The sequence below is a fragment of the Thunnus albacares genome, chromosome 16, assembly GCF_914725855.1.
Source record: "Thunnus albacares chromosome 16, fThuAlb1.1, whole genome shotgun sequence".
Lineage (NCBI taxonomy): Eukaryota > Metazoa > Chordata > Actinopteri > Scombriformes > Scombridae > Thunnus > Thunnus albacares.
The window spans coordinates 10,500,706-10,527,903 of NC_058121.1; the positions used below are offsets into that span (position 1 = coordinate 10,500,706).

Genomic DNA, 27,198 nt, shown 5'->3' on the forward strand with positions numbered 1-27,198 from the left:
TGTGAGCCGTTTATTTAAGATATGGGGCTAATAATAGTCCCCAGTGATAATTTTCCACAGGACGCTGCTGCGACCGTTTCTACGATGGAAGCGAGCGGGTGTGGAATGATCTACTCAGTGTGTAGGGGGGGTTGGAAGTACTACACCTAAACTAAAAGTCAGAAAATTATACTGAAGGCGTTTTAAGTAACGGTTACATGTATTTATGGCACATTTTCGCATTCTGTATTAACACAATGTATGCTCAGCACCACAGTGCCCGGACGAAGTACGTTCAATCGTCCTAAAAGAGAAAAGAACCCCTTTAGTAGTAACTTGGAAGAGTCGGATGAAAACCGAGCTCTGTGCCACATCTTCCACTAAATGATAAAGCCGCTACATCGGGAACTGGAGGCAGGACTAAGAAGCTAGCGTTTAAGAAACGACGTTACTTGGTCAAACTCCGTATCTTATTTCTTTCTCTGTAAGTGTTTGGCGGCCGTTAAACTCACCCCAGCATTTAAATTGTCGTGTTGGATTTCATTGAGTTTTATCAGTTGGAGGAGGTGTTAGGTGAGGCTAAGTTAACGGTGAAGTTAGGCTGCTGGTGACGACATAAAGTGGGAAAGTGGACTTAACCAAAGTGGACTTTTCAACCGAAAGACTCACAAACAACGTTTACGCCTAAAGAGGTAAGTTTACATGACTTAATTGTAAAAAATACTCCAGTGGTAAGTCTGTCCTGGACTGCTGTGTCAGTTTCCCCAAGACAGAAGAGGGTGTTAAAGGGGTTACACCCAAACAAGACCAGCCTACATCTCACCTACACATGAGGTTATGTTACAAGTGTTTCAAAGTAGGAAAAAATCTATCATTTTCAATGCAGTTTGCAAGTAGCTTTAAACATACTGTAAACACATTCTGAAATAAATGTAATTCGTATTTATTTAAGTTATATATTTAGTTGAAGACAGAGTGGGTGATAGTTGTAAATATCATGATAATAATATTGATATAGGTACATCATGATATAGAAAATAAGTATGCATAATCACATGTAAAAATAATAAAGCTGTGTTGTGACGAAATCCATCATATATGTGGAAACACTTCAGTAACTATTTTTGTCATTTTTAATTACAATATAGTCATCAGTGTGCCCTAAGTAAAACATACATGGATCTAAAGCTAAAGGTGTGTCAGTCTCCTTTTCTGATGGGACAATGCAGCCCTAAAAATGTTGTATCTTGCCATAATTATGCCTGCCAGTGCATTAATTTCAACACTACTGTTCCAGTTTTTTAACAAGACCAAAGCCAACATGTCAAGAGTGTGCTTCCTAGAAAAAATGCAGGAAACCAACTTGCTGTTAAAATGAAAGTAAACTTTTGCTCCCAAACACTTACATTTAGAATATGAATTATAACAACATGTATGCTGGAAAGTATCAAGCAATGATTTATAAAGTCGTTGTGGATAACACTGTGGAAAATAAGGTTTTCGTTTGAAAAAACACACACACATACACACACAAAATGTTCTTGTTTCTCGTTATATCTCCTGCCCTGCTTGTGCCCCAGATTGATAGTTACACTGCCTCCCTCTCATAAGCCTTTGCACTACTATCCTGTTGCCTTGACTACTGGTGTGTCAGGGGACTTCATCCTGATCCACTGCGTGATTTTCTCTGACACTAGTTCAGAGAAGACTGTCATGAAGCAGCGCTGAAAGCGAGAATAAGCGAAGAGCTCATTTTCTCTTTTTTTCTTCCTCATACACTGGACCAATTAACTCCTCACCCTCCTCATGCAGTCTTACAGCAGTTGCCAGCACGCAGTACTTCAGGCTGCTGTGCAACAATAAAATGAGAACTCTGCTTTCTCTCTGTGCGCCCAACCATATCAATTTGTTTGATTTACATTCCATTCAAAAGAGGCGCGATACAGACAGCATGAAAAATATTTTCTCCGTCGTGTTTATACAGGGTTGACGATGGGAACTGTTCCATGTGACCTCTGACATCATGAAATGTAGAGCCAGTTCTATTTTAGGAGAACATTTGGAAATTATCCAGCTGATTCAGAAAGTTTAGTTTGTTTGCCACAAAAAAGAAAACATGTTCCTTCTTCAAAATGTAAACATTGACATAAGTCATCATTTGTTTCCTACACTCACTAACAGATGTTCTGGCAGAAGCGTAATTTACTCCATCAGCTGTTTGTCATTCTTTATGGATGTGCTAATGTGCAGTTTAGCCGTCCAACTTCCTTCATGTGACTGAACACACGCCCTTCATCTTACTTCATCTGACTGTCTTTGGAATTTGTCCTTTGCTATAGATGAAGTAACGAGCATCTGGGAAATGAATAAAGCCTTTCTTTGTTGTGACAATCCATAACCTAGGAAATGAGGTGGGCCTATTTGGCAAACAGCAGTGAAACCTGCCTGGTCAGAAGTTTATAGGATACACACTGTAGCCTTGGGGCTGGGGATAGCTACATGCTGCACTGTAGCCTATGTGAAACAGACTCATTAGGCAGGGAAAAAAAGTGGACCATACAGCACAGGGATGGTTATGGGGGTTGGGGACAAGGAGAGAGACTGTTGCTGTGTAATCGAGGGGAATTGCAAACACTGAACGTGGAATGGCAATCTGGAGAGGCTGTTGTGTATCAAGAAATGCTCGCAGGCAATGTTCAGTTTACAAACTTAATGAAACTCCAGCAGTCAAAGCAAGAGTGTATCATTCTCTCTGCAAAATAGGTCATAAGATGTCAGAGCAATATCTAGAGGTTATTTCTGACCATATTCAAAATCCCCCACTGTGAAAACATATAAAACATCCCGTGACGTCTCAAATGCAGGCCTGTGTGCATATATAGATACCACATTTTATGAGCACAAACAGAATTACATACAGCTGTAATTGTCCAGTCTTCTGATGCCAGTAACAGTCTCTGCACCAGGAAACAAAGTAAGCCACAGAGACCAACAATCAATTAAAAAGTTTTCTTACAGCAATATGTCATATTTAATTAAAGCAACAATTAAAAGGCAACTCTTTGCTTTTTCTTTCCCAGAAATCAGATCAAATCAAATCATTGATCAAATGCTCCAAGATCACCCTACTTTCTCTCTGTTATACTAAAAAGTAAGTCAGTAAATAATGTATATATGAATATGGAATAGGCCCTAATTGCAAATGGGGATTCGTAGCTTAGTTTTAGGATTAATGAGCGTATTTCAGAGGTCAGTGGAATCTGTAAAACTCTTTGTGAGTCATAATCTCCGAGTATATTTGTATAATTTTAGCTAACAATCTCTTCACCAGAATACACAATGTTTTGCTGTTTTTTTTCCCTCCAAATTACAACTGTTTCTACTTGGAAGTAAACTCGTCATTCGGGCTCGGAGCTCCTTGAAACATCAGGGCAGCACTTTTCCGTCTTCCAGCATGGAATCTTCTGGGTTTTCATGTGGGTTCGTGCGTTGGAGGAATAAATAGCAACGCCCATATTTATGTCTGCTCCAGCTCAGCCTGCACACTGAGCTGTCCTGGAAAAGTCCATGTGACCCAGAGCTTAGGAGGTTGCTGCCGCTTCCTCATCCTGTTGCATGTTGGAGCGGAAGGACTACGGTCAGGCCTGCAGGGCAGTGTTTGATTTATACTGTAGCCCAGTTAAACACAATCAGGAGCTAATGGCAATAGATTCTCACAAGTGAGCTTCACCTTATTCTAGTGGATCACTTCTGCACCATAATGTTCACAAGCTTATTACATAGTAGCATAAGGAAACACAATATCCTGCTGTAGCTTGTGCTTGTGTGTGTTTTTGTCATTTATTCTGTTAAAATCAAATAAAAGGCAATTTCTCTTTTTTAAGACATCATTTTTACCTTTTTTAAAATTAAAATATAGTTTGTCTAATATGTTATGTATTTATGACTAATTTACCTGCAAAACTAATGACATTCAGCTTCAGATTTACTTTGTGTTTAGTGCTATTTAGCAAATGTTAGCATGCTAACATGCTAAACTAAGATGGTTAACATGGTCAACATTCATACTATACCTGTTAAACATAAGCATGTTAGCACTGTTATTGTTAGCATGCTTACGTTAGCATTTAGCTCAAAGCAGATTGAAAGACTTTTTATGTGCTTGAAAACCAAACAAACATGGCTGCCTCACATCAAATTTAATGGATATTATGTAATTTTGTCAATACACAGTATTTTAAACCTTCATATGACCAGACTCAGTTATCATACAACCTTCCTGAGTTGTCAGATGACATGAATTCTTGCAAGTCCTGAACATGGGAATCTTTCCAATCTTTCCCATTCATCTGACATACTGTGAACACAGCAGCCTCTCAGAGTGAATCCCAAACCCATACTACACACTGATTCCATATGATATGTACTACATACTATCTGTCATACAGTTTTAGCCATTAATACAAAAAATACACACATAGATACATTAATATAATATAATCTGTTTTATATTAACAGGAACTGATTAATTACGTGCACTGATGCATTTCAAACAAACTGTGACTTTGGGATTTGACAGCCAATTAAACTTCACAAACAGTGAAGTTTTCAGAGATCTTTCCAAAATCTTTCTGGAGCTTTTCCTCTATTTCCTTTGTTTGTTGAACTTTGCGAGAACAGTATCCATCAACAGTGTTTCCTATGCATCCTAACTGCTTTGAATATACTGATATTTTGTCACTTAACCAGTGAGAACACACTAGAATCTGAATCTCTAAAAAAGCTGTTTACAATTAGTATGAATCAGTATGAAACTGAAACAAGTCGTTCTTTTTGTTCACTTAAGAAACATGTTTTCTGCATACTGCTGTCTGCATGAGATGCAGATTTTCCTGTTTTTCTACTTCTTTGAACACTTCTGAAGAAAACGATGAAACAATCTGGAATGAAACATTATAGCAATTAAATATTATGGAACTGTTATTGGTAAAAAAAACAAAACATGTTGAACCTCGTCCAAGAAGGGTATGACATTATTTTTGACATCCTCCAGTAATTCAAACCTAGATGGAAATGCCCTGCCCATTGCTGGAGTCAGCGATATAATGAGCATCAATAAGAGAAGGGAGATTGAAAATGAACTCTATTGATGTGTCGTGTGTCAGTTTGAATTGATTTCTTTTCCATCTATAAGCCTGAGCAACATTGTAAGGAGTTTGTTTCACTGGCTGTCTCTTGAACCGGGCCTGCCTCCCATGTTACTGCGATTGCGATTCATGAAACTGCAGGAAATTACAGCCTTGTGACAATTACGAGAAATAAGGGCATCGGTGTACAGAAAAGACCTCATCCAAATTCACACTGCTCTCATTTGTTCTTTGCCAGACAGAGTGGTTCTGGTGCCAATAACACATGAAGGATGGGATTTCAATGATTGAATGAGAGACAGCATGAGGATGATAAGTCTCTCTCCCTCCGATAAATTCATTAGAGGTAACAGAGGAGTAGAGGTGTTATTCTGAAGGATTTTTATGTATTTAACCACAGGTATTAGTAAAGCAGCTCACATAGTATAGCTGGAAATAGTTTTCTTTCTATGTGTCATACTTTTTCCATTCTTTCTTCCTCCCTGCCCCCGCACATCTCTCTTTCTGTCCCTCCCACTCACACTTTACCAGATACATGTTGTAAAAGATTAGCTCAGGTTTTTGCCAGTTTCTTCCTTAGACCTTTTTTTTTCCTGATATTTTTAAATTCTATTACAAAAATGGCTATTCCTTCTCTCTTTCGTTCTGTTTATTTATCTATTTCCATCTTTCACACAAAGGCACACATCAAAGGTGACCCACTTTCAAACATCTTATGAAATACAGTTTTTTTACATGGTTGATACTGCAAATGTTTGATGTTATCAGAGAGATTTAATTCATGCTTACGTAAATTGCCAATACATTTGTGTCTTTATGCAGATGTTTTCTTGTTAAGTTTTCTTGTTATTTGTTAAAGAAAGTCTGCCATTACCAACCCTTGTTAAGTTAAAAAAAATCAGTATGCACACATACACACACAGTTTCTCTGTAAATGTCATAACCTTTTTGCTTACAAACACTCCCATGTTTCCCTTTGCTTCATCAGCGGTCTGCATGCACAAAGTGTCCCATCTAATAGTTATTATGCTGCAATGTTTTATTCCGGATGTGATGTTTTTATGCATCCTCATATCTCCAATCATGAATACCCCTGCATACATGAATAAACTGGTTTTGCAGAATATAACCATGGAAACAGAATTTAGACAAACCACAGAAAGCAAAGGTGAATAGGCGCAGGTGGTCGAATGCTTCGGTGTCCTTGTTTGCGTTGGTATTTTTTAGCCATCATGTTTGTTGACATGATTAAAATCAATCCAAATATTATTTTCACATAGAGGTTGTGATTACATTTGGAGGTTAATGTCTGGTCTTCTCAGTGACAACAGTCAGTATCAGCTTGACCTTTTAGAAAGTGGCTTTATTGAGAATTACAATGCCACTTGTCCCTCTACCCTGCAGTGAGGGGTCGATAAATTATCACCGTGCCAGAGGATTAATACTGTATCCACGGAGACAAGGCCATCCACCCCAACATACACATGCTGCCCTCATGACATCTGAGTATTATCTGTGTTTTTGTCTTAACTATCCAGATTCATGCCTCAGCTTGTTTGCCTGAGAAGCATCTTCAGCACATGTTTTATAATAAAACATTGCTGCAAACCGAGAGGATTTATTGAACCCATGAATCATTGATGATATTCACACAAGGATATTAATGAGGATTGTTGGTCTCCTGCAGGAGCAGAGGAAGCCGAGCAGTCGACGACGTGGAGAGCAGAAGCGCAGGGAGAGAGTGGAGAACTAAAGGGAGAAGGTAGAAACACCAGCCCAGCTATCTGCCTGCCTGTGAGAGTGCTGCATCATGGGGAAACAGAACAGCAAACTGCGGCCCGAGGTCCTGAACGACCTGAGAGAAAACACAGAGTTCACCGACCACGAGCTGCAGGAGTGGTACCGTGGCTTCCTCAAGGATTGTCCCACTGGCCACCTGACCGTGGAGGAGTTCAAGAAGATCTATGCCAACTTTTTCCCCTACGGAGATGCCTCCAAGTTCGCCGAGCACGTCTTCCGCACATTTGACACAAACGGTGACGCCACCATCGACTTCAGGGAGTTCATCATCGCCCTGAGCGTGACGTCTCGTGGCGGGCTGGAGCAGAAGCTGCGCTGGGCTTTCAGCATGTACGACCTGGACGGGAATGGATACATCAGCCGGGCAGAGATGCTGGAGATAGTTCAGGTGAGGATATGAGACTCATCCTACTTAATATGGTTTCTTTATTGATATGTATTGTATATACCAAGCTCTTCTTCAATCTGTGTTAGGAGTCAACTTTATTCCGCATCACTGAAGATAAATATTCATGTTTTTCATACACATCTTAAAATGTAGCTGACATTAGAAATGTTTTAAGTAGGAGGAGGGTAAATTTAAAACAAAATTTTCTTTTGAGGGAGCAATAATTGATCAGTCAATAAAATGTCAGAAAATAGTGGATAATGCCCATCACAATTTCTTTAAGCCCAAGTTGACATCTTTAAGTGTCATGTCTTGTCCGACCAACAGTCGGATATTTAGTTTACTATCACATAAGACAAAGAAAAGCAGCAAATCTTCACATCTGATCAGCTAAAACTGAGAATTGTTTTGTGTTTTTGCTTGATAAATTACTCAGAAAAACAAATCAATTGTCAAAATAGTTGCTAATAAATGTTGTATTTATATACTGATCATTTGAGCTCATATTCCTAGTGTTATATGCATTTTAGCCCACAGGCTAATTCACTTGCAGGTCTGAATTCATAAGATATTTTCACCTCACATCACGCAGGCTGCCCTTTCTGTTTTTTCTTATCTGCGTGACTATATTTACTCTTCCAATATGGTGAGCTTAGCAGCCTGCAGGGCCATATCAATATTGGCTCAGTCCGTTGTGTTTGTGGATACAAATGAATGTGAAAAAAAAGCTAAAGCATCGGTGCTTTTGTTATTGTAGAATGCTCTGTTTTTTTTTTAGTTAAACATATTTTCTCTCATCAAGGCCAGAGACCTTTAGATGATGTGAAATGTGTAGCTTGACAAGATACAAATAGATGCATTAGACACGCCTGTTCAGAGCGACTTACAGTGAGTGTAACAGCAGGATAAGCTTCACTTGCCAGCACACCATCATTACAAAGAAGCCACAGAAAACAGGTCAAAGCATTTAGACAAAGATGTAACAAATATTTCAAGAGAGAACTGTTTTTTTTCCATTTTTGCTGCTTTAAAGCTTTAATCAAGAAAATTAACAGGTACATAACAAGGAAAAACTCCCTCCTCTGTAGGCAATTTACAAGATGGTGTCATCAGTGATGAAGATGCCTGAAGATGAATCAACACCAGAGAAACGGACAGATAAGATCTTCAGACAAATGGACATTGACAATGATGGTGAGACTGATATTTTACTGTAATCAACTTAAAATATGTAAATACATGTTCTTTTGAAGAGATGTATATCATAACCAGCTGGCACTAGAGTTTGTCGCAGACCAAAAGCACTTTTTATAGATGCTTTATGAGGATGCTACTTGTTCATTACTGCAAATTAACGATACGCCAAGACTCAGAGTGCAACCTTTTGAAAAACAAAAGTAAACTAACATGGTTTGACTACTCAGTTATACTTGTTAGGAGAAAGTTTACATAATTACAGATGGACCATAAATTATAATCTGCTAGATGGAAAGAAACCATAACATAAAGACAGTAGATTAGTCAGTAGCAACAGGAAAAAGATAGAAATAGGATGTCGTATAACAACATGACATAACATGAACATGACTCACAAGATCATTAAAAGGCATCATGGTTTGCAACTGAGCCTGCTGAGCCACCATGATGCTTGTAGTTTGACATTTAGTGTGAAAAGGTGACGCTACAGTACACCCATGTGATTTGCACTTAAGTATTTCCCAAGTCTTACTGTTTTGAACGTATTTGACACGTCTCGTCTCAGTGAGATATTTAGCGCTATTCATATGAGGGTGGGCAGCTCAGTTTGTTTTGAAGCAGAAGGTTCAGAAAGTCTGAAGGTCAAACTGTTTGTCTCATGCTCAAGATTTATAGCATCACATGGTACCACAGAGCAGGCCTACGGCTACAGCTGCTGTGAAGGGTAGATCTACCAAAACTCCAAAACACCTCATTTTTAATGTAATATGCACAGATGCTGTGTGACAAAGGTTATTCTCATTATTTGTTGCCAGTTTTGATCTTTGCACTGCTCACGATTTGATGCTCAAAGATTGACAGATTGAGATAGAAAGATTCTTTGGCATTTAGTGGGAAATGCACTGTGTAATAGATATAAGTAGTAAACTATTAGAATGGTGAAATAATGCATTCTGCTAGGGATTGACATCAAAATAATCAATACGTCAATATTTAAATGCTGCTCATTTGGTTTTAATACCCTTTAAAGCACATCATCATTTTGTGTTTAAACAAAGTTATTACAGATATAAAATACACTTACATGCATTCTATCTTTTAATAAATTGTTTCCAAAATGTTTTGCCAAAGAAAATACCTTTGGTGAGACAAGAACCCCAGAAACCCACATAATAGAAATCTTTCGTAAAAGTATATATATTTAAATATTTTATTCATATTGTGTTTTAATGTTATGATTTTGTAATTTCATTAATATTGTTAAATATTTAGTTGACATTATGACTTTTAAGTTACAAAAACTGTAGTGTTAAAATGCAAATCAACACACCTAAAGAGTTCCTGAATTACATGTAAATAACCCAACAGCATCACCTGCTGGCTGACGTGACTCGACAGGTATGAACAACTGAATCATTCTGTCATAAAAGTATTACAGTTTTTTATCGATTGCTAAGACACATTCCTTGAAATTATGCTCCATTTCCCAAAACTCTAAACACAAATGCGTAACTCATCTTTACAAACGTCATACTCTCCACTCAAAAACCATGTAATCTTACATCTAAACCAAACATTGCCATCAGACATCACACAAAAGCCATCAAATACACAAACACTACTACATAGCTATTACACACTGGTGAGATCCATTCAAAACACTACTGTAAAAACCTGTTACTGCAATAAATAATGGTCCTTATGGTTTTCCCCCAGAACAACCTCTTTACATGATGAACACTATATAAAGACACAACACATGTATAAATTTTCAACATTTTTAATTCCTCAATGTACTGTAGTAAAATAAACAGAAATTTAGTGAAAAAGTTAATCTACTATAAAAATATCCAACTGATAAAGAACATAGAATACAGTAAAATAATTTCTATGTATGTATTTCTATGTAAAAAAAAAAAAAAAAAAAAAAAAAACAGTAAAAAGAAAGAAATCACACTTATTCTGCCTCAGGTCTCTGTGGATCCATTGTTCCTAAACAAGTGAACTGACCCGTGGCCCTTTTATCTATCTATCTATTTTCACCTGGGGAACTGTGTGTTAATTGGGTTCCAGCTGTGATGGCTTGAGTTAATGACATTGAATTCCAGTGCTTTCTAAATGAGCACATGACTGAAAACGGGAACAGTATTTATAGTTTTGGGAAATGGGTCTTTTGGTAGATGGCGTCATGGTTTGGGATGTTTAGTTAATAGGCCCAATTACAGTGTGTAAGCAATCCAGGAAAACTGTAATTTAAGTTCATTCTAATTTATTCCAAACAGTTGCCTGTACTGTGTTATCTAGGACAGCGGTGATTTAATTTTAAACTCAAAAGGAACATCAAACTTGTTTCTGTTGATTTTTTGTGGGTGTTAGAGTGCTGTAACTGCATGATTCACACCACCGTCACATGTTCGACTGCTGGTGACGGAAATTCTTTTTTTGGTCTCTGCTCCGCAGGTAGATTGTCTTTGGAGGAGTTCATTAAAGGTGCCAAGAGCGACCCGTCCATTGTCAGACTGCTGCAGTCAGATCAGGGAGCCTCTCGTCAGTTCTGAGGACAGAGACAATGACACACACACATGCACCACCTACACCCATCCAGTTTTATGCTGTTCATCTGATCTGATAGAAGCTTGGTCATCATCCCACACACATCCCTCACCAGAGAACCATGTGATCCTGTCATTTAAAAAAAAACAAAAAAACACTCCATGTCTTAATGTTTACATTAATGGATACTTCTTTTGTCAATGTGGCTCCTTTTCTGTGGACTATGATGTGCTTTCAGTTGAGGTATTCCCTGTAGTTGCTCTTCTCCAAAGCGCTCTTGCCTTGACATGGTTTTTACTTGTTTTCCATAAGTGAAGTGCCATATCTTCTATTATACTGACTGGATATATGCTTGCAAGTATTATGACTCCCATTATGTTACATTAAGAGGAAACTAATTAAAATCACTTCGTATATTTTGATTTAAATGTGTTGAAAATGGCTTATTGTTGTTCAGGATATCAACAGTAGCTAAAGTTGGTGTTCTGAAGCTCTGTATGCCTTTGGTATTGCATGCGCTCAGTGATATGCGTTTTCTGATATTGTAACAGTTTACGTGAATACGGAGGCAGTGATTGTTTTTATTCCTTTTTATTTTTTTAACAAAAATGTCATTTTGTTTTCACACAATTGAAATAAAGTCGTGTAAGAAAAATCTACACAAGAAGTCCCACAGTATCCCCTTGTCCTGGACAGACATGATCCACCAAGATTTTCATTCACTGGTTTAAAAAAGAGAGAGAAAAAAAAATTTAATCACATCAGGTTGGACATTGAAGTGTTACTTTGACAAGTCCACATCTTAAAATAGGTGCTTGAGGGTGGCTGAAGAGGGGAGGGGGAAAAATGTTTGAAAAAGACTCGAATGAACAATTAAAATGCCACATTCAGAACCTCCTCCCTCTTCTCCTCAGCTGGCAGCGGCCGTATAAATATGCAGCTTCTAACGTTCAGCAGGTGTGTGAGGCAGAGTTCACTCCAGGGACACAACTCCCACAACCCCCCTTCCTGTCCCTGTGTGACTGACAAAGATGATGTGAGAAACTGCAGGTGTCTCTCATGTGTCTTTTCTGGAGTATTTCAGTAACTGAGCGGCCTGGCCTCCCATTCGTCCACAGGAGAGGGGAGGCGGGTCGCACAGGACCAGACCAGATCAAACCAAACCAGTCTGGATCAGATCCCGCCCCACTTGAGCTCATAACTCATCCTTCTCAAAGTCATCATCCAGGTCTACATCACTGAGGTCGTATTCCTCCTCCACAGGAAGCTGAGAATGATATAAAATGAAGACACATGGTCAGAAAAGATGGTATAGGCAAGAAAAGTTTTACTGTAACCAGGTAGTAGATTCCTAATCCCCCATTTTAGCCACGCCAGCAGCATGACTCTAGGGATAGCAATGTAGTAATGTGGTCTGTCAGTCCACCACTTTGTTCTAGACTAAAACATGTCAACTATTGATCAATATATCCTTTGATAACTTGATGATTCATTGACTTTTCCTCCAGCACCACCATGAGGCTGAAATTTGTGGTTTTAAGAGAAAATCTCAATAACTTTTGATTAGATTGCTTTGAAATCTAGTACAGACATCCTTGTCCCCCTCAGGATGAATTTTAACATTGGTGACACCATAACTTCTAATGTAGCACTATCATCAACACCTGCAAAACTAAAGACAGTCCCATCAGCCTCAGCTGTACTTTGAGTTTTGTGCTAATTAATACTCGCTAAACTAAAATGGTAAACATTATACCTGCTGGTAGCACCATTAATTGCCTACTATTTTGATAATCGATTAATCATTTTGAGTGATTATTTAAGAAAACAATGTCCCAATTCTCTGGTTTCAGCTTCTCAAATGTGAACATTTTCTGGTTTCTTTAGTCTTCTGTGATAGTAAATTGAATATATTTGGGTTGTGGACTGTTGGTCAGGACAAAACTAGACATTTGAAGACATCACCTCGGCCAATTTTATGATATTTTGTAGACCAAACAACTAATTAACTGAGAAAATAATAAATAGATTAATCGATAATGAAAATAATCGTTAGTTGCAAGCACCATTGTACCAAAGTACAGAGTTGCTAACAAGGCCATAGACTCTTAAGTCTGGTCAGATCATCAGAAATGTAAAAAAAAAAAACAAATGTTATTTTGACACTTGGGTTTCTTTTTAATTTTCGGGAAATAACTACAAGTCTGACTTAACTTCATGAGAAAGAAAACAGTTGATTACTGGTTACACTCCAATCGCCATATTGCTTAATATAGTGTTTCTTAACAATACTCAGATGTTTATAGTATTGTATATGGAGGAAGTCATGAATAGGTAAAGGTTTGTTGCATCACTGTTCTGTTGCGCACACACTTTCCTCACCACACCACTAGTGCTCCAACTCACCTGTCCATCTTTGCCGTCCCAGGCTTCAACGGTGTGAATCTTGGGCATGGACCCACCTCCCAGCGTGGCAGTTGAGCCACGACCGACAGAAAGTTCCCTGAATAGAAGATGGACAACGTGAGCGCCATCAGTCAGTCTACTCTGATGCATGTTTTTCTGTTAATCCTTGTTAAGGTAGGCAGACAATAGCACCCCTTACCTGAGGAACTCATGAATGCCAGTCTCACTGAAGGAACCCCTGAGCAGAGCAAATTTCATTTTGCGTGTGTTGATGGCGGCCATGGCGGGGTAGCCAAATCCACCAATACCCAGAGAAGACTCCAGCTCCATCTGAGCTCCTGCCTCAGTCCACAGCCAGCTGATAGAAGGAGAGCGGGACATTAGTCACAGCCATAATTAGTCATTCCTTCTTGGTCACACTCATCCGTTAAGATTCCAAGACTGGACTTTCATTCTTACCTCCACATCTTCTTCTTGTACTTGTCAGCCATCTTCAACATCACCTCCAGATAGCCATTTCTACCAGATGCACCTGTTGAGTTACAAGGACAGTGGATGGTTGAAATACATGAATAATAAGGGTATTTATCTTTTGTGTGATGTTCCCACACTCATTAGTGCAGCAGCTTTTGATTAGATATTGAATAATGCAGTATATCAGTTCTTATATTAAATATCTGAACAGGTTCAGTGCAGTGTATTCGATTTGGTTTTTAAATTTTGTGTGCTTTGATGTAACATTTCTGAATTATTTAAGATGTCAGAGCCGGAGGTGTGTGGTCTCACCTGTGTCCAGGATATGTGGCAGGACAGCAATTATGCACAACTGACTGTCCTCACAGGTCTTCTTCATGACAGCTTCACTGAGGATCTGAGGGACAAACATTTACAATACACACAATTTAATGTTTTGTGAAGGGGATTCTGTGGGGTCTGTCAAGCAGTCTCAGCTGTTGCACAGGACTTTCCATCAGTGTTCTCAGCTATGTGATGTCTTTTGCATATTGTGTTAAAGTTTCAGTTCCTTTTGTCGGTCACTGCTCAGGCTTAAAATAGGTCGTATAAAACCTAGTTAATCCGGTAGGTTATGAGTTAGACCTGCTTGGTGACAGACCTTTTTTGTGAACTTATCCAGACAGCAGAACTATAAATTAGGACTGTGCGATATGACCAAAATCTCATATCCTGATATAAGTCAATTCATATCCTGATTACAATACATATCACAATATAGCACAATTTTCTCGCCTGCGGTGAAACACAGAGAGCAGCAGAGAATAGCACAACCATAAATGATAGCAAAATGCAGCAGAGACTCTCACTGAGCTGAAATGTAACAAGTGCACATAAATTAGGTAAATAACATAAATAAACATAGTCTCTACTGTGTTTTGCTATGATTTATGGTCGCGTTACTTTCCTCTGCTCTCTGTGTTTAACCGCGGGCGGGGCTCAGCCCTCCGTGTATGTGCTGTACACACAGCAGAGCAGAGGAAAGACAGTGAACCAGGTGAAGTACTAGAGTTGACAATAGCTGCACTCATTACGTTACGGTAAGTGCAATAAAAGAGAGTCATTTATCAATGTAATCCATGCAAAAGATGGACAGACTCCAAATGACAAAAAATATTGCCTTAAAGAGTGTAATTTGCGACACAAAACGAATAAACGATAGAGCGTAATATGAAACGACAGACATTTTTCTATCGTCACACGATATATACTGTCAAATCGCACAGCCCTATCATAAATCATACATGCGTCTAATAATGGAAATGAAAAAACACAACTATACTAACCTCCACCAGTTCAGGAGGAGGAGCATTCTCAGAGAACAGATCCATAGCCCTCTCGATGATGTCACCACGGGAGCGGCCTCCTTGGTAGTCCTCGGGCTCCTCGCCTTTACGGAAAATCTTGATTGTGGGAAAACCACGGATCTAAAAACACACAGAATATACATGTTCAGTTTTGGGTTAGGGATGTAAATAATGCCTTAGATTCTGTTGCATACTCATATTTAATTAGGGATTCAGTTTAGGAAATATGTCTTTTAACTGATGTGATACAACTCAGTGACATTTGGTGTTACATTTGTTATAATATCTGATTAAACTTGTGTTTAGTTGCTAAGCAACTGTAATACGCATGTTAAAGGTGATAAAGGTGACCTTCATTGTCATGACTGATCATAGTCTCAGGACACACATAGGTCATACAGAAAATGCATGACCTTCCAAGTCTTTGCTTTGGATCATTGCATTAAATTGCAAACAATATCTTGTCATGTGACCGCAAATAAAGAAACTGCAGCTAAATTCATGGTGGCAGAGTTTAAAGATGTAGCGTCATGATATGAAGCAAAAAATATAAATCAAATGAAGCACTAATAAGAGAAATCAACATTTGCACTAGACTGGATGTTCTGAGGCAAAGTCAGTCTAATATAATTAGTATGACTTGACTTCACACCACCAAAATACTTTCATAGCTTTGTTTGGATAAACAGATACATTCATACCCATAAGAAGACTTTTACAAACCACAATTATTTGGTTGTTGAGACATAGCATTTCAAACTGTGCACGCAGGTATGTTTACAAGGTCAAATCCACATTATGTAAAGCAGAAAAGTCTGTGACCACAAGCCTCAGGAGCTTATCATGTACAGCAGATCATTTTATTTGGTTAAACTTACAGCTGAAAACAGGATAGACCAGCTTAGCAGCTGTGGTCAAAATGTTCCACCTTTTATCAATTTACTAGTAGTTTGCATGTGAATTATGCATCAATGCACAATATTATTTATAAATTCTAACTCACCCCGTAGCGGCCTGACACACCCTGATGAACAGTAGCATCCACGGCTCCAAGGCGAACTTTGCCCTTGGTCTGCTCCTTCACAGCTGCAGCTGCAGCTGCCCACTCAGGCTCCAGGCTAGAAACAGTGAACAGGATGATGGTTAAGAAAAACTAACTATGATATACTCAAAAAAAAAGAGTCATCCCACAGTACAGAAATCACAATTTGCAAGTCAAGTTTGGAATTCTTTCTTATAATTTGATGCCTGCAATGAAAGCCGAACAAATGTCACTGGAATTATAAACCAATTCACTTAATCTTCAGTTGCAAATATGGGCTTGTAGCAATAGAATTGACTTCTGAACTACTAATGTGTAAATGTACAATCTTCAAATGTAAGGATGTTAAAAACTGGACTACAACATTTAACAGGAATACTTTCTAACTGAAGTAATGGTCCCAATGAAGTGTTATCAGTGAGGTCTGTGGATTATCCAGACTTAATGAGAAATTGTTTCCAAAAAGAAACACTGTAATGTTGTTTAGTCTTTCAAACATCACTTTCTAGTTCTGTAAGTAACATTCTATTAACCTCCGTTTTATTGGGGCAGTGGCAGAAATCTCAGAGACAGTCAAGTGCCAAACTCACTTCTTGCAGTGTCCACACCAGGGGGCAAAGAACTCCACCAACCACACATCATCGCTCTCCAGCACCATCTTATCAAAGTTTTCATCAGTGAGTTCAACCACATCCTTCTTACCGCCCCCGCTGCTGCCTCCACCACTCTGCAAGAGGACAGTTGAATTACTTAACCATGTTCACGTCAACATTTTATCCTTCCAATGTGAAAACTAACTACAACCTAAAAGCTATATGTGCATGTTCACTACTTCCTCTACCTGTTTGTAGCTGGAGCCGCCAGACTTGCCACTCATCCTGTCTTTCACCAGAGTGCGCAAAGCATTCATGGCTCCATCCACGATGGCCTGGCTACTGCGTCCACCTGCGGGATGAAGGAGGTCAGTCATTGCCACTTCACCAGTGACTTCACCAACAATCTGAACACTTCCATACAGCGCTTCATATGCAAATTACTGATTTACTGAGAAAGAAGGAAGTATTTGACTTCTGTTACACAACTCAAACCTCTTTTTTAGATTTATCTTTTCAGATAAGCTTTCTAAGAGGGTTTGGTGAAGTAAGGAGGCAAACATCAAAATCACAAAGCTGTCTGCTTGATGCTCTCATCTGTACCTTGATACTCCTCTGGCTTGTTCTTATTGGCTCCAAAGATCTTGATGGTCGGGAAACCCCTGACGCCATACTGGCCTCCCAGTGACTTGTGCTGGTCTGCATCTACAGCACCAACCTTGACAATACCCTGAAAGATGCCGAAACAGATTAGAATGTGCTGTCTCAATTTTTAAACACAGCAAAATATACAAAAACTGTAAACTCATTTCAATTCTGGAGAAAAACAAGACTTTAGAGCCTTCACATAACATTTATGTGCTGTTTCACATCTCTAGAAGCAATGTGGTTCAAATTAATACAGTTAGAGGTGATGAGTATGTTGAGACAGAGTGAGAGAACATTTGACCAGTTCCATTTCTGTTCACATCTCACACCGCCGTTTGTTGTTATTCTCACAAACTTCTACACATTTTTAGAGGACAGCTGTGAGCTAGAGATTTGTAATAGTGATATAGCTTCAGTGTTGTCTTTTCCCGAAATTTAAATGATTCAAAGTATCCGGCAAGACGGCTGGAAATGTTCCGTTTACCTTGAGGGCAGTGGCTGCCTTCTTCCAGTCAGGAGTGAGATTTTGACAGTGGCCACACCTGTGGTAATAAACAGTGGAGATGCAGTGAGGTGAATATTAAATCAAATTCATGATGATGTTTAGTAATAAGATATTTTTAGCTTTTATTGTTTGTAATCTAGTTTTATAATGGACACAGAAGTCATGGGTTGGTTAGCAGTTGGAATGAGAAATATAATAAACGTTATTCAAGCCCTGAAACATTTCATTTAATCAGGAGATCAAACTTGTAAGCAAATTGATACTAGTACAGACCTTTAGCGCAGAGCTGCTAAATGTGTAAATGGAGAGTGCACATCTCCACTTGTTTTCCTGTTTATTACAGACTTGTCTATGATTTAGCTTCTGTTCTTTAACGCAGATAATAGACTGAATATATGTATATATTGAGAATGCTACGAGTTAACAATTTATCAAATTTAGAGCTGCAATAATCAGTTGATTAATCGATTGGTTGATTGACAGAAAACCTGCAACTATTTTGATAATCATATAATCATCTTAGTCATTTATTAAGCAAAAAATGTCAAAACATTTGCTGGTTGCAGCTTCTCAAATGTGATGATTTTAGTATGTATGCATGCTGTCTGCCTGTATATGTGCTAAAACTCATTTTCTACTGTTTTTTAATCACTCTTTGAATTGCTTTTGTATAAGGTTGTACTCTAAACTGTGTACTTGCCATCTAACCCAAGGAGGAGCTACCAACTTTGCATAAGTTACTAGTCTCCACTGACTCTCCCAGTCATGGAGAAGCATTTTATAGTCAAATGACTCAACCATTACTGAGCCTGAAGATGCTAGTATACTGAATGTGGTCATTGTGTCACTACTTGGTTGTTCCGAGACACTTGTTACCACTGAATAATGCCCACCACAGTTGCACGGACTCACCATGGAGCGTAAAACTCAATCAGCCACAGACTGTCACTCTGGATGACCTCCTTGTTGAAGTTGGAGGGGGTGAGCTCAACAACATCATCACTAGCTGAGTACATGGCATGGACAGACAGGACCAGGGAGCAGCCCAACACTCCTGGAGGAGCAGAGATGAAGATAACAAAAGATTTACTATCAGCAAAGAATGCTCAAACGTGTTCAATAAAACAGAGCAGCCGGGGACACTACAATCCGACTTAAATACAGTTTATATGCAGAACTGTTGCCAATTTGTGTAACAGCATGTAAAATTTAGGTTTCTTGATTCATTGATCCAACGGTAACAGAGGCCTGTTACAGTTATATGCACCTTAACTTAGCTATTCGAGCTAGCCGGGCTAGCAAAACGCAGTCAAATACATCTCCTATTAATAACTTCTCCAACATGGCGTTTTATAAAGGTAGAAAAGCTGTTTCTCTTGTCACTCACCAAGTAAAAGCGGTCTCATGGTTTTAGCTGCTCTCTGCTCGCCTCCTCTGTTAGCAACACACGCAGACCTGCCGCTGCTTCTCCCTGAAAAGTAGATCGAAGAATCTCACCGTGGCCCACGCTGATTGGTGCGCTGGTGGCGACGCCGCGCCTCAGCCAATCAGCGTGCGCCGTGTAGTTTAATGCAACCGGTATGGTGAAGACAAGGGAAAAGGGGCAAAACCAAACAGCGCTAAGAGGAGATGTAATGATGACATGTAGCTCTCATTATGCCGACGTGTATTATGTCCATTTACACATTTATATACAACTATAGACAGACAACAATAAAATAGAAAGTAGACTACGGTAATTACTGTTGTATCAAAACCTTCAGTCAAGGAAGAAGTACTCAGCTCTTAAAGTAAAACCACACTGTAAAAGTTCTACATCAAATGGACAACATTTACAAGTACTTTGGTTTATTTGTTATTATTATCATAACCCCAGATTATAGATGGTCACTGTACACACTAAAAAGTCACTGGGTGAAAATGTATCCAATTTAGGTCAATAAAGCACCAACATATTACTGGGTTTATGTTACCTAGAAAGCCACTCAGAACAAGGAGTTGTTTTGACCCACTTTTAGTGTTACATTTTTTTTTTATCGTTGGGTTATCAAAAAAAAAAGCTTGTCATAATTCATTCTACTCTTTATTTAAACTTACATGTCACGGTTTGTTATTGATCGTGAATAACTTGTGTATCTTTTGAATGACAAATGCACATCGTTTTGCACAAGTGAGTAAAATTTGACCCAGTCATTTCTAATGTGTAGTATGCTCAGCCTACACTTTTATTACATAACCAATCTTTGCATGTATAGGCTATTACATACCTATAGTACATAACTGGCAGTAGATTCACTGTATAGTTATTTCCATTCCTCATATGCAATTCCAGTGAAGCAACAATATACAGTAAATAGCCTACCAGACATACACACATTTGTAGTTAAGTATAATACTTGACTAAATGAACATTATATCACTGATAACTTTACACATAGTAGTTATTGCAGCAAAATGTAAATGACAGTTCTTAGAGGAATATTCAATGTGGATAAAATTTCAGTGAAGTTTGATTAGGTCATTATCTCAAGTCAAAAAAAGTCCTTGTATTCCTACATTCATTTATTTATATAGATCAACCCATTATAGCCTAACTAAACTTTGCGTGTTTCCATTAAAATCTTGTGGAAAAGTTAGTCACTGAAAGTTTGACTTGACTCCACTGCATTGCAGGTTTTTACTTCAGCTGATCTCCAAGGAGGGTTGAATTGAGGGCAACCGGACTTGGTTGAAGATACTTGAAGACATTTCGACTCTAATCCAAGGGGCTACTTCAGTTCTAACTGACTGGTGGGGAGTCCCAGGTATTAAACCTCTGCTGGGTCGTAACCAAGTCCAGTCGCCCTCGATTCAACTCTCTTTGGGTAACAGCTGGAGTAAAAACCTGCAATGCAGTGGAGTCAAGTCAAACTTTCAGTGTCTAACTTTCCAACAACATGTGATGGAAACACACAAAGTTTGTTTAGGCTATAATGAGTCGACCTGGATAATTGAGACTCTTCACAAACATTCTTCAGCTGTTGTTTTGGTTACAGCAAATGTTACAGCAGTTTATAACACAAACACTGGATTTTTATTCTACACTGTTTTTTAATCACTTATTAATGGATTCATATCCCCAATGGTTTGCACCAGTGTTTACAAATACAAAAAGAAAAGCTTCTAGGCTACTGTATTGTGGAGGTTGCATCACTAGGTGGAGACAAACAACAAAGCACTGTGTGCTATGTGATCCAGCCATAATGATCCACTTGCCTATCAATCATTCACCCATAATGTTAACAGCAAACCTGCGAAACTGAATTCAAAGTAGAAGTTGTATAAAAGCATGTCACCTCCTGCCAATCCTGTAAACAAATGTGATTGCCCAATAAAAATAGACATAACCTGTAATGTTCCTAATTGCACTGGTGGATTATTGGACTGCTTGTACAGTAGTTTTCGTTGGCATCAGAGCCACATAGTGTATGAAGGTTTTCCGCGACAACAGGGGAATATAGTCCAGTATATTTAGGCATATATCTCACTCTCTGTCGGGTTATTATTAAGCCAAAATCCTCTTCATATTTAGTGATAATACATTCAAAATGGATGATGGATAATGCGCCTAGGTCTGGGATTTGGAACAATATTTTATAGGCTATTGTAAAAAATAAATAAATAAATAAAATAAAAAGATGTATTAGGTTACTAGAAGGATTATTGCCTGCTAATCGATTACCTTTAACTAACTGTTGCTCTTATAGCTGCCACGAAAGTGTGCGTGTCCCTGATTTCCCTGTTTGCTACTTCTCAATTCATTACATGTCGCTGTGATTTTATGATCTGCTGCGCTTGGCTGCACTGCTGCATTAAGACAACCGCAGACAGACAGGAAGATACGGAGTCGTCCTCAAAAATAAATCACATTGTCACTGCGGGGCACTGCTTGTGAGATTATCAGATTGAATATTAAGGACATTTGTAACTCTAATGTAATAATTAAGTATAAACCAGTTGACACGTTTGTAGCTATTTTCTGCATTGTTTTGGCAACATTAAAAATGTGTTCTGCTTCTTGTTCCTTCAGTTGGATATTTGAGCTTCACTGCGCAGAATGATGTAGTTTGACACTAGAAGGGTGTTTTCACATTCATCTGCTGAAAGTGGAAAGTTTCTCTGTGCTCACCTTAGATCTCAGTTTACTTGCAGGTATGATTTGTGACATCACAACCAGTTTGGAAGCTGAATCCAGTGTGTTCCAGTGTGTAATTTACACAAATGAGATGTGAAACACTGAATTCTCCAGTGCACAAACAGTGTGTCAGGTAATTCAACTTTGGAAATAAACAAAATTTGTATATTCATAGGCCTATATTTTTCAATATGAAGGAGTGGCTCTAATCTTAATTTATTACATTTGTGGAAAAACAAATCATTCAAAGAAGAGTGTTTTTTATGTCTTAAAACATGTCTGGAGGAGATATTTCAGCCTCCTAAGAGCTGACAATGACTACAGAGCCCTTTTAGAACAGTTTAACACAACTCAATGTCTTAAGGATGTTAAAAAAATGTGTGGTAGTTAATCACACGACTGTAAACTTAACAAGGACTAGAAATTTTTTGGGTATGTTTTGAGCTGAGACATTTGCCTAAATTGCCTAAATTAACCCAGTGGTTTTTATGTTGGTATAATAAAAAAGAGACAGTTTTCAGCTTGTAGGTGCTTTGTTTTGAAAGTTAATAGGGGAAGTCTTGTGGTTTGATCGTGTCTCACTTGACATGAACATTACGCGCACTTCAATGCCAACTTTCTCAGAGCGCACAGGCGCACTGTTCACTACCAAACACGGCTGTACTGAACTGAGAAGACTTCACGCCGCAGTCACCTCGGAGCAAATATTTATTTTTCTAACTTCAACAAAAAGAGTGGGAGTTGGGCGGTTTTACGCACAGCGCCAGGGCTTCTGGTGACTTGCGTTACACAGTTTTGTGAACATCTCGATTGCTGTTTTGTGGCGGGTTTGTTATCAACATAATGTGGGGGATCCAGAGGACGCGGTATGCGGACTGTAACGGCTCTGAAGCCAGCGAGGAGACGGAGATTGTTGTTAATATCGGGGGAGTGAAACAGGTGTTGTATGGAGACGTGTTGAATCGTTTCCCGGACACCCGTTTGGCAGAATTGGTGAGCTGTTCACTTAAGTCTTCGGAGGAAATATCTTCACTGTGTGATGACTACGACCCTGACACAGGAGAATTTTATTTTGACAGAGACCCAGAAGCATTTAAGTGCATAATTGAGCTGTATTATTATGGAGAGATACACATGAAACGAGGCATCTGCCCAATCTGTTTTATGAAGGAGATGGAGTTCTGGAACATTGGCTCTGATTTTCTGGACGAGTGTTGTAAAAGCCACCTGAAGGAGGTAGAAGATGAACTTGCAGAGATTGCAGAGAAAGTGAAAACTATCCTGGTGGACCGGGAGGGAGATCCGTCTGCAGGAGGCTGGCAGCGCTTCCAGATGTGCCTCTGGAGGCTGATGGAGAAGCCGGAGTCCTCGCTGCCTGCGCACATAATCGCTATAGTTTCTTTCATCTTCATCCTCGTCTCCTCCGTGGTGATGTGTGTCGGGACCATCCCCGACCTGCAGGTAGAGGACTCAGAGGGAAACCTCATGGAGCACCCGACTCTGGAGGTCATCGAGACAGTGTGCATCGGTTGGTTCACTATTGAATACCTCCTGCGTCTAATCTCTTCCCCTAATAAAATGAAATTCGTCCTGTCCTTCATGAACATAATCGACTTCATGGCTATCATGCCCTTCTACGTGGTGCTGATTCTGACTTCCTTCGGCGCAGGAGTGATGGAGCTGGCTAACGTGCAGCAAGCGGTGCAGGCTTTACGCATAATGCGCATTGCGCGCATCTTCAAGCTGGCACGCCATTCCTCTGGGCTCCAGACCCTCACATCTGCCCTGAAGAGCAGCTTCAAAGAGCTTGGACTGCTTCTCATGTACATGGGCGTGGGGGTGTTCCTTTTCTCCGCACTGGGCTACACCATGGAGCAGAACCACCCGGACACCTTGTTCACAAGCATCCCACAGTCGTTCTGGTGGGCTGTGATCACCATGACCACAGTGGGGTATGGAGACGTTTACCCCAAGACCACTTTAGGTCGGTGTAACGCAGCCATCAGCTTTCTGTGCGGGGTGATCGCCATAGCGCTGCCTATACACCCCATCATCAACAATTTCGTCTTGTTTTACAACAAGCAACAGGTGCTGGAGACTGCGGCCAAGCACGAGATTGAACTGATGGCACTTCGCTCCGGCGATGGCGAGCTGAAGGCTGCACCCGGCCCTCATAAACATGTTTGCGGCGCGGGGGTCTGGGACAACGCCATGCACTCCTGTCATAGCGACACATACATCCCCTTACTGAAGGATCCCAGGGGAGGGGCAGGGATCCAGACCCCCAGCATGGACACAAGCTTTGAGAGCACAGCTGAGGCCACTGAATATTTCATCTCATGAACACTGAAGACCCCGCATCACCAGAAAAGATCCTGCAGAAAGGATGAACAACAAAACACCAAACTAAATCATTCATTTTTGACTTATTCAAACTTAACCCGCACATTTCAGCTTAAAAAATAACATAATGACTGCTGGAGACATGATTGTAAATAGCCTTGTAGAAATAATGGGACTGCAGTAATGGTCTCCAACGACCATTTTGAGGAATTGCTCCTATTAAAGGGACATATGTGAGCGATATTGACTTGATGAGCTGTGCCTTTGCGCAGTGAGTCCCTGTAGGCTGAGGGACTCTGTTTGAGCAGCCACTTACACTGATTCCCCCATGTAGGCTTCTTATATAACATGCCCCATCCCCAATCCTCACACTCATACTGTAGACCGTACTGTAGCTTATTCCTCTGTATATATCACAATGAATGTTTTTTTTCTAATAATAAAGACAAGCAGCTCCTCCAGGAGAAAAGAGAAATGTAGTCATGCTGTGATAGGTTTATGAATGGTGTATAGACATCACAAGTACACTAAAGGTGTTTAATAGTGATACATCTCTACCAGGCCACTCTAAAGCCTCTACAGACACATTAAAGATACACTAGAGCAAGGTGATGAGTTTGGTAGGGAATATAAAAGTTACATATCACCAAGGCTGTTCTGTTTTTGTCTGTGGTCTCAGTGGCATCAGTGTTATTTTTGTAACAGACACTGTATGATTGTGAGGTAACATATCAGATATAAAACCCCTCTACTGTGCAGGAATGTTAAAAGCAGTGACCGTGCCAGAGAGGATCATGTAGCCGACAGCGGAACTTCAGAAGCTTCTTTGGCTTCAGGACATGTTCCTATAATGGGTTTAAATTTTGCAACAGCGGTCGCCTTTCTGCTCCTCCCCGGAGGTTCAGTGGAATACCTCAACCACAAAGTTGGACTTGTGTTTGAGGGTAAGGAGCAGCAGGCTGAGGATTCAACAAAAATAAGCCAGATGGTTGATTTATTAAAACTTTAAATATAGTTTTTCAGAGTGCAGATTGACTAACCTGAAAATCTGAATTGCAAAGAAGGAATACTAATGGAAACATATAAAATAGAAATAGAGAGGACTTCTTTTATCATTAATTAATCAAAATTACATTCAGGCCAGCAGGTTGTCAGGGGTAAGATTAATGGACATGTGTCTTATTACATTTTTGATGTTATTTTGATGAAACTTAAAGAGATGAAGTATTTTCACACTGTGTCCCATGTTTTAAAAAATCCACTCCTAATGGCCTAATGGGTACTATATTTAAAGGTTAATTTTTTTCTCACAGTTTGAAAGGACTCAACTCCCACACTATCAGTCTGAGTGACAGGAAACCTGCTGCACAATTGTAACAATTCTTAGAAATTTCATTCACCGGCACTGTGTGTGTGTGTGTGTGTGTGGACTATAATTAAAATTTGACATATTTTATTCATATCTCAAATGTTGCTGGTTGGATTTTGTTGCAACCTGTATGGAAGATTCATGTTAAGATTGTGCTCCTTTGCTCAGTCTTATTTTTTTTATTGTGTATGCATAATGTCTTGAATGTAAATAAATGCCTTTTGCAGGACAAAATGACAGGTTTCCCACTAAAAATGGGGTATACTGTATATGAAAGACGAGGAGGGCATTCATAGCAGCAGGCAGCCTGACAGTGAAGTGGTGCAGTGGATGGAGGCTTACTGTGGGACTGCGGGTTACAATGACTGGGTTACAAACCTTACATCATCCAAAATGTACATTATAAGTTGCCTGAAGTGAACTGTAACCTTCACTCCAACCTTTAAAGAAAAAGATTAAAATGGCAGTGCACATTTTGTCACATAATTCAGTTGCAATGATGGAATGTAATGGTCTCATTGTTTTATATTTGGCTTGAAAATGCTGATGTTATGTTGTTTCTGGCATGTTAAAAATTACACTATTTAGCCTGATGGGGGAGCTAAAAGTAAAGGTCAAAAATGTAAAATTTGAAGTCCTGTGATTACTACATCTGCAGTCATATTTTGATGGGATGAAGAGGGGTGTTGCATTTTACTGCTGCCTTACTCACTGACTGAGAATCTCCACCATTCACTGGGACAACATGTCAACAAGTCTGAGGCACTGGTTCAGTATTAGCTACCTGTTGACAAATGCTTGCTTTTTTTCCACTAAGCTCCACTCTAAGTTATGCAGCCTGAAAGAAAGATCATGAAGGATGTCAGGCATGACTCTGCAGGCTGTCCACCCACACATGTCCTACACAGGACTCTGCTATCTCTTCTGGCCAGCAACAGATTCACACTTGTCAAAGCCTGGGAGAAAGGCCTTTGTACACGCTGACAGGTGGAGCAGGAATGTCAAAGCCGTGCATTGTGTAAAGGAACAATGTTTCTCCAGCAGACGAGCAAATACACATGCACCTTCACGTTCAAATTTAGATTTACAAGCGCACACACTGGCGCATACAAACATCCCCCTCCTCCCCGTCGCCCACCTACAAGTGCACACAAATAATTGCACACACACACATTCACTTCCTTTGCCCATATACCCAAAGTCATGTGTGATCTACTCTACAGTGACCTGCCAT

The 27,198-nt window shown here is 39.5% G+C and overlaps 3 protein-coding genes across 4 annotated transcripts; 2 read left to right on the top strand and 1 right to left on the bottom strand.

Moving 5' to 3' along the window:
- The first annotated feature begins 330 nt into the window (after positions 1 to 330).
- On the top strand, positions 331 to 11,733 carry hpcal1 (hippocalcin-like 1). Of its 2 annotated transcripts, XM_044376896.1 has the most exons (5): positions 331 to 671; positions 3,060 to 3,130; positions 6,814 to 7,314; positions 8,403 to 8,508; positions 10,972 to 11,733. In XM_044376896.1, the coding sequence occupies exons 3-5, from the start codon at positions 6,937 to 6,939 to the stop codon at positions 11,067 to 11,069; spliced, it is 582 nt and encodes a 193-aa protein (XP_044232831.1). In that variant the 5' UTR covers positions 331 to 671; positions 3,060 to 3,130; positions 6,814 to 6,936; the 3' UTR covers positions 11,070 to 11,733. The 2 variants fall into 2 exon arrangements, with proteins under 2 accessions (XP_044232831.1, XP_044232830.1); XM_044376895.1 differs by lacking the exon at positions 3,060 to 3,130.
- Positions 11,640 to 19,592, bottom strand: pdia6 (protein disulfide isomerase family A, member 6). Its single transcript, XM_044376894.1, has 13 exons — positions 19,466 to 19,592; positions 18,991 to 19,132; positions 18,058 to 18,115; positions 17,529 to 17,655; positions 17,174 to 17,277; positions 16,923 to 17,059; positions 16,294 to 16,408; positions 15,270 to 15,410; positions 14,257 to 14,341; positions 13,930 to 14,002; positions 13,670 to 13,828; positions 13,471 to 13,567; positions 11,640 to 12,331 (listed from the first exon to the last, which is right to left on the bottom strand). The coding sequence occupies exons 1-13, from the start codon at positions 19,482 to 19,484 to the stop codon at positions 12,260 to 12,262; spliced, it is 1,329 nt and encodes a 442-aa protein (XP_044232829.1). The 5' UTR covers positions 19,485 to 19,592; the 3' UTR covers positions 11,640 to 12,259.
- Positions 19,593 to 22,739: 3,147 nt separating this feature from the next.
- LOC122999721 (potassium voltage-gated channel subfamily F member 1-like) lies at positions 22,740 to 26,201 on the top strand. The gene has a single exon (XM_044376893.1). The coding sequence runs from the start codon at positions 23,096 to 23,098 to the stop codon at positions 24,593 to 24,595; it is 1,500 nt and encodes a 499-aa protein (XP_044232828.1). The 5' UTR covers positions 22,740 to 23,095; the 3' UTR covers positions 24,596 to 26,201.
- Positions 26,202 to 27,198: the final 997 nt, after the last annotated feature.

Coding starts and splice junctions, on each gene's coding strand:
- hpcal1 (XM_044376896.1), top strand. CDS start 6,937: ATGGGGAAACAGAACAGCAAACTGCGGCCCGAGGTCCTGAACGACCTG. Junction 7,315..8,402: donor AGATGCTGGAGATAGTTCAG/GTGAGGATATGA, acceptor CCTCCTCTGTAG/GCAATTTACAAGATGGTGTC. Junction 8,509..10,971: donor AATGGACATTGACAATGATG/GTGAGACTGATA, acceptor TCTGCTCCGCAG/GTAGATTGTCTTTGGAGGAG.
- pdia6 (XM_044376894.1), bottom strand. Junction 16,409..16,922: donor TGGTGTGGACACTGCAAGAA/GTGAGTTTGGCA, acceptor CACTGTTTCTAG/CCTGGAGCCTGAGTGGGCAG. Junction 14,003..14,256: donor GCCACATATCCTGGACACAG/GTGAGACCACAC, acceptor GTAACTCAACAG/GTGCATCTGGTAGAAATGGC.
- LOC122999721 (XM_044376893.1), top strand. CDS start 23,096: ATGTGGGGGATCCAGAGGACGCGGTATGCGGACTGTAACGGCTCTGAA.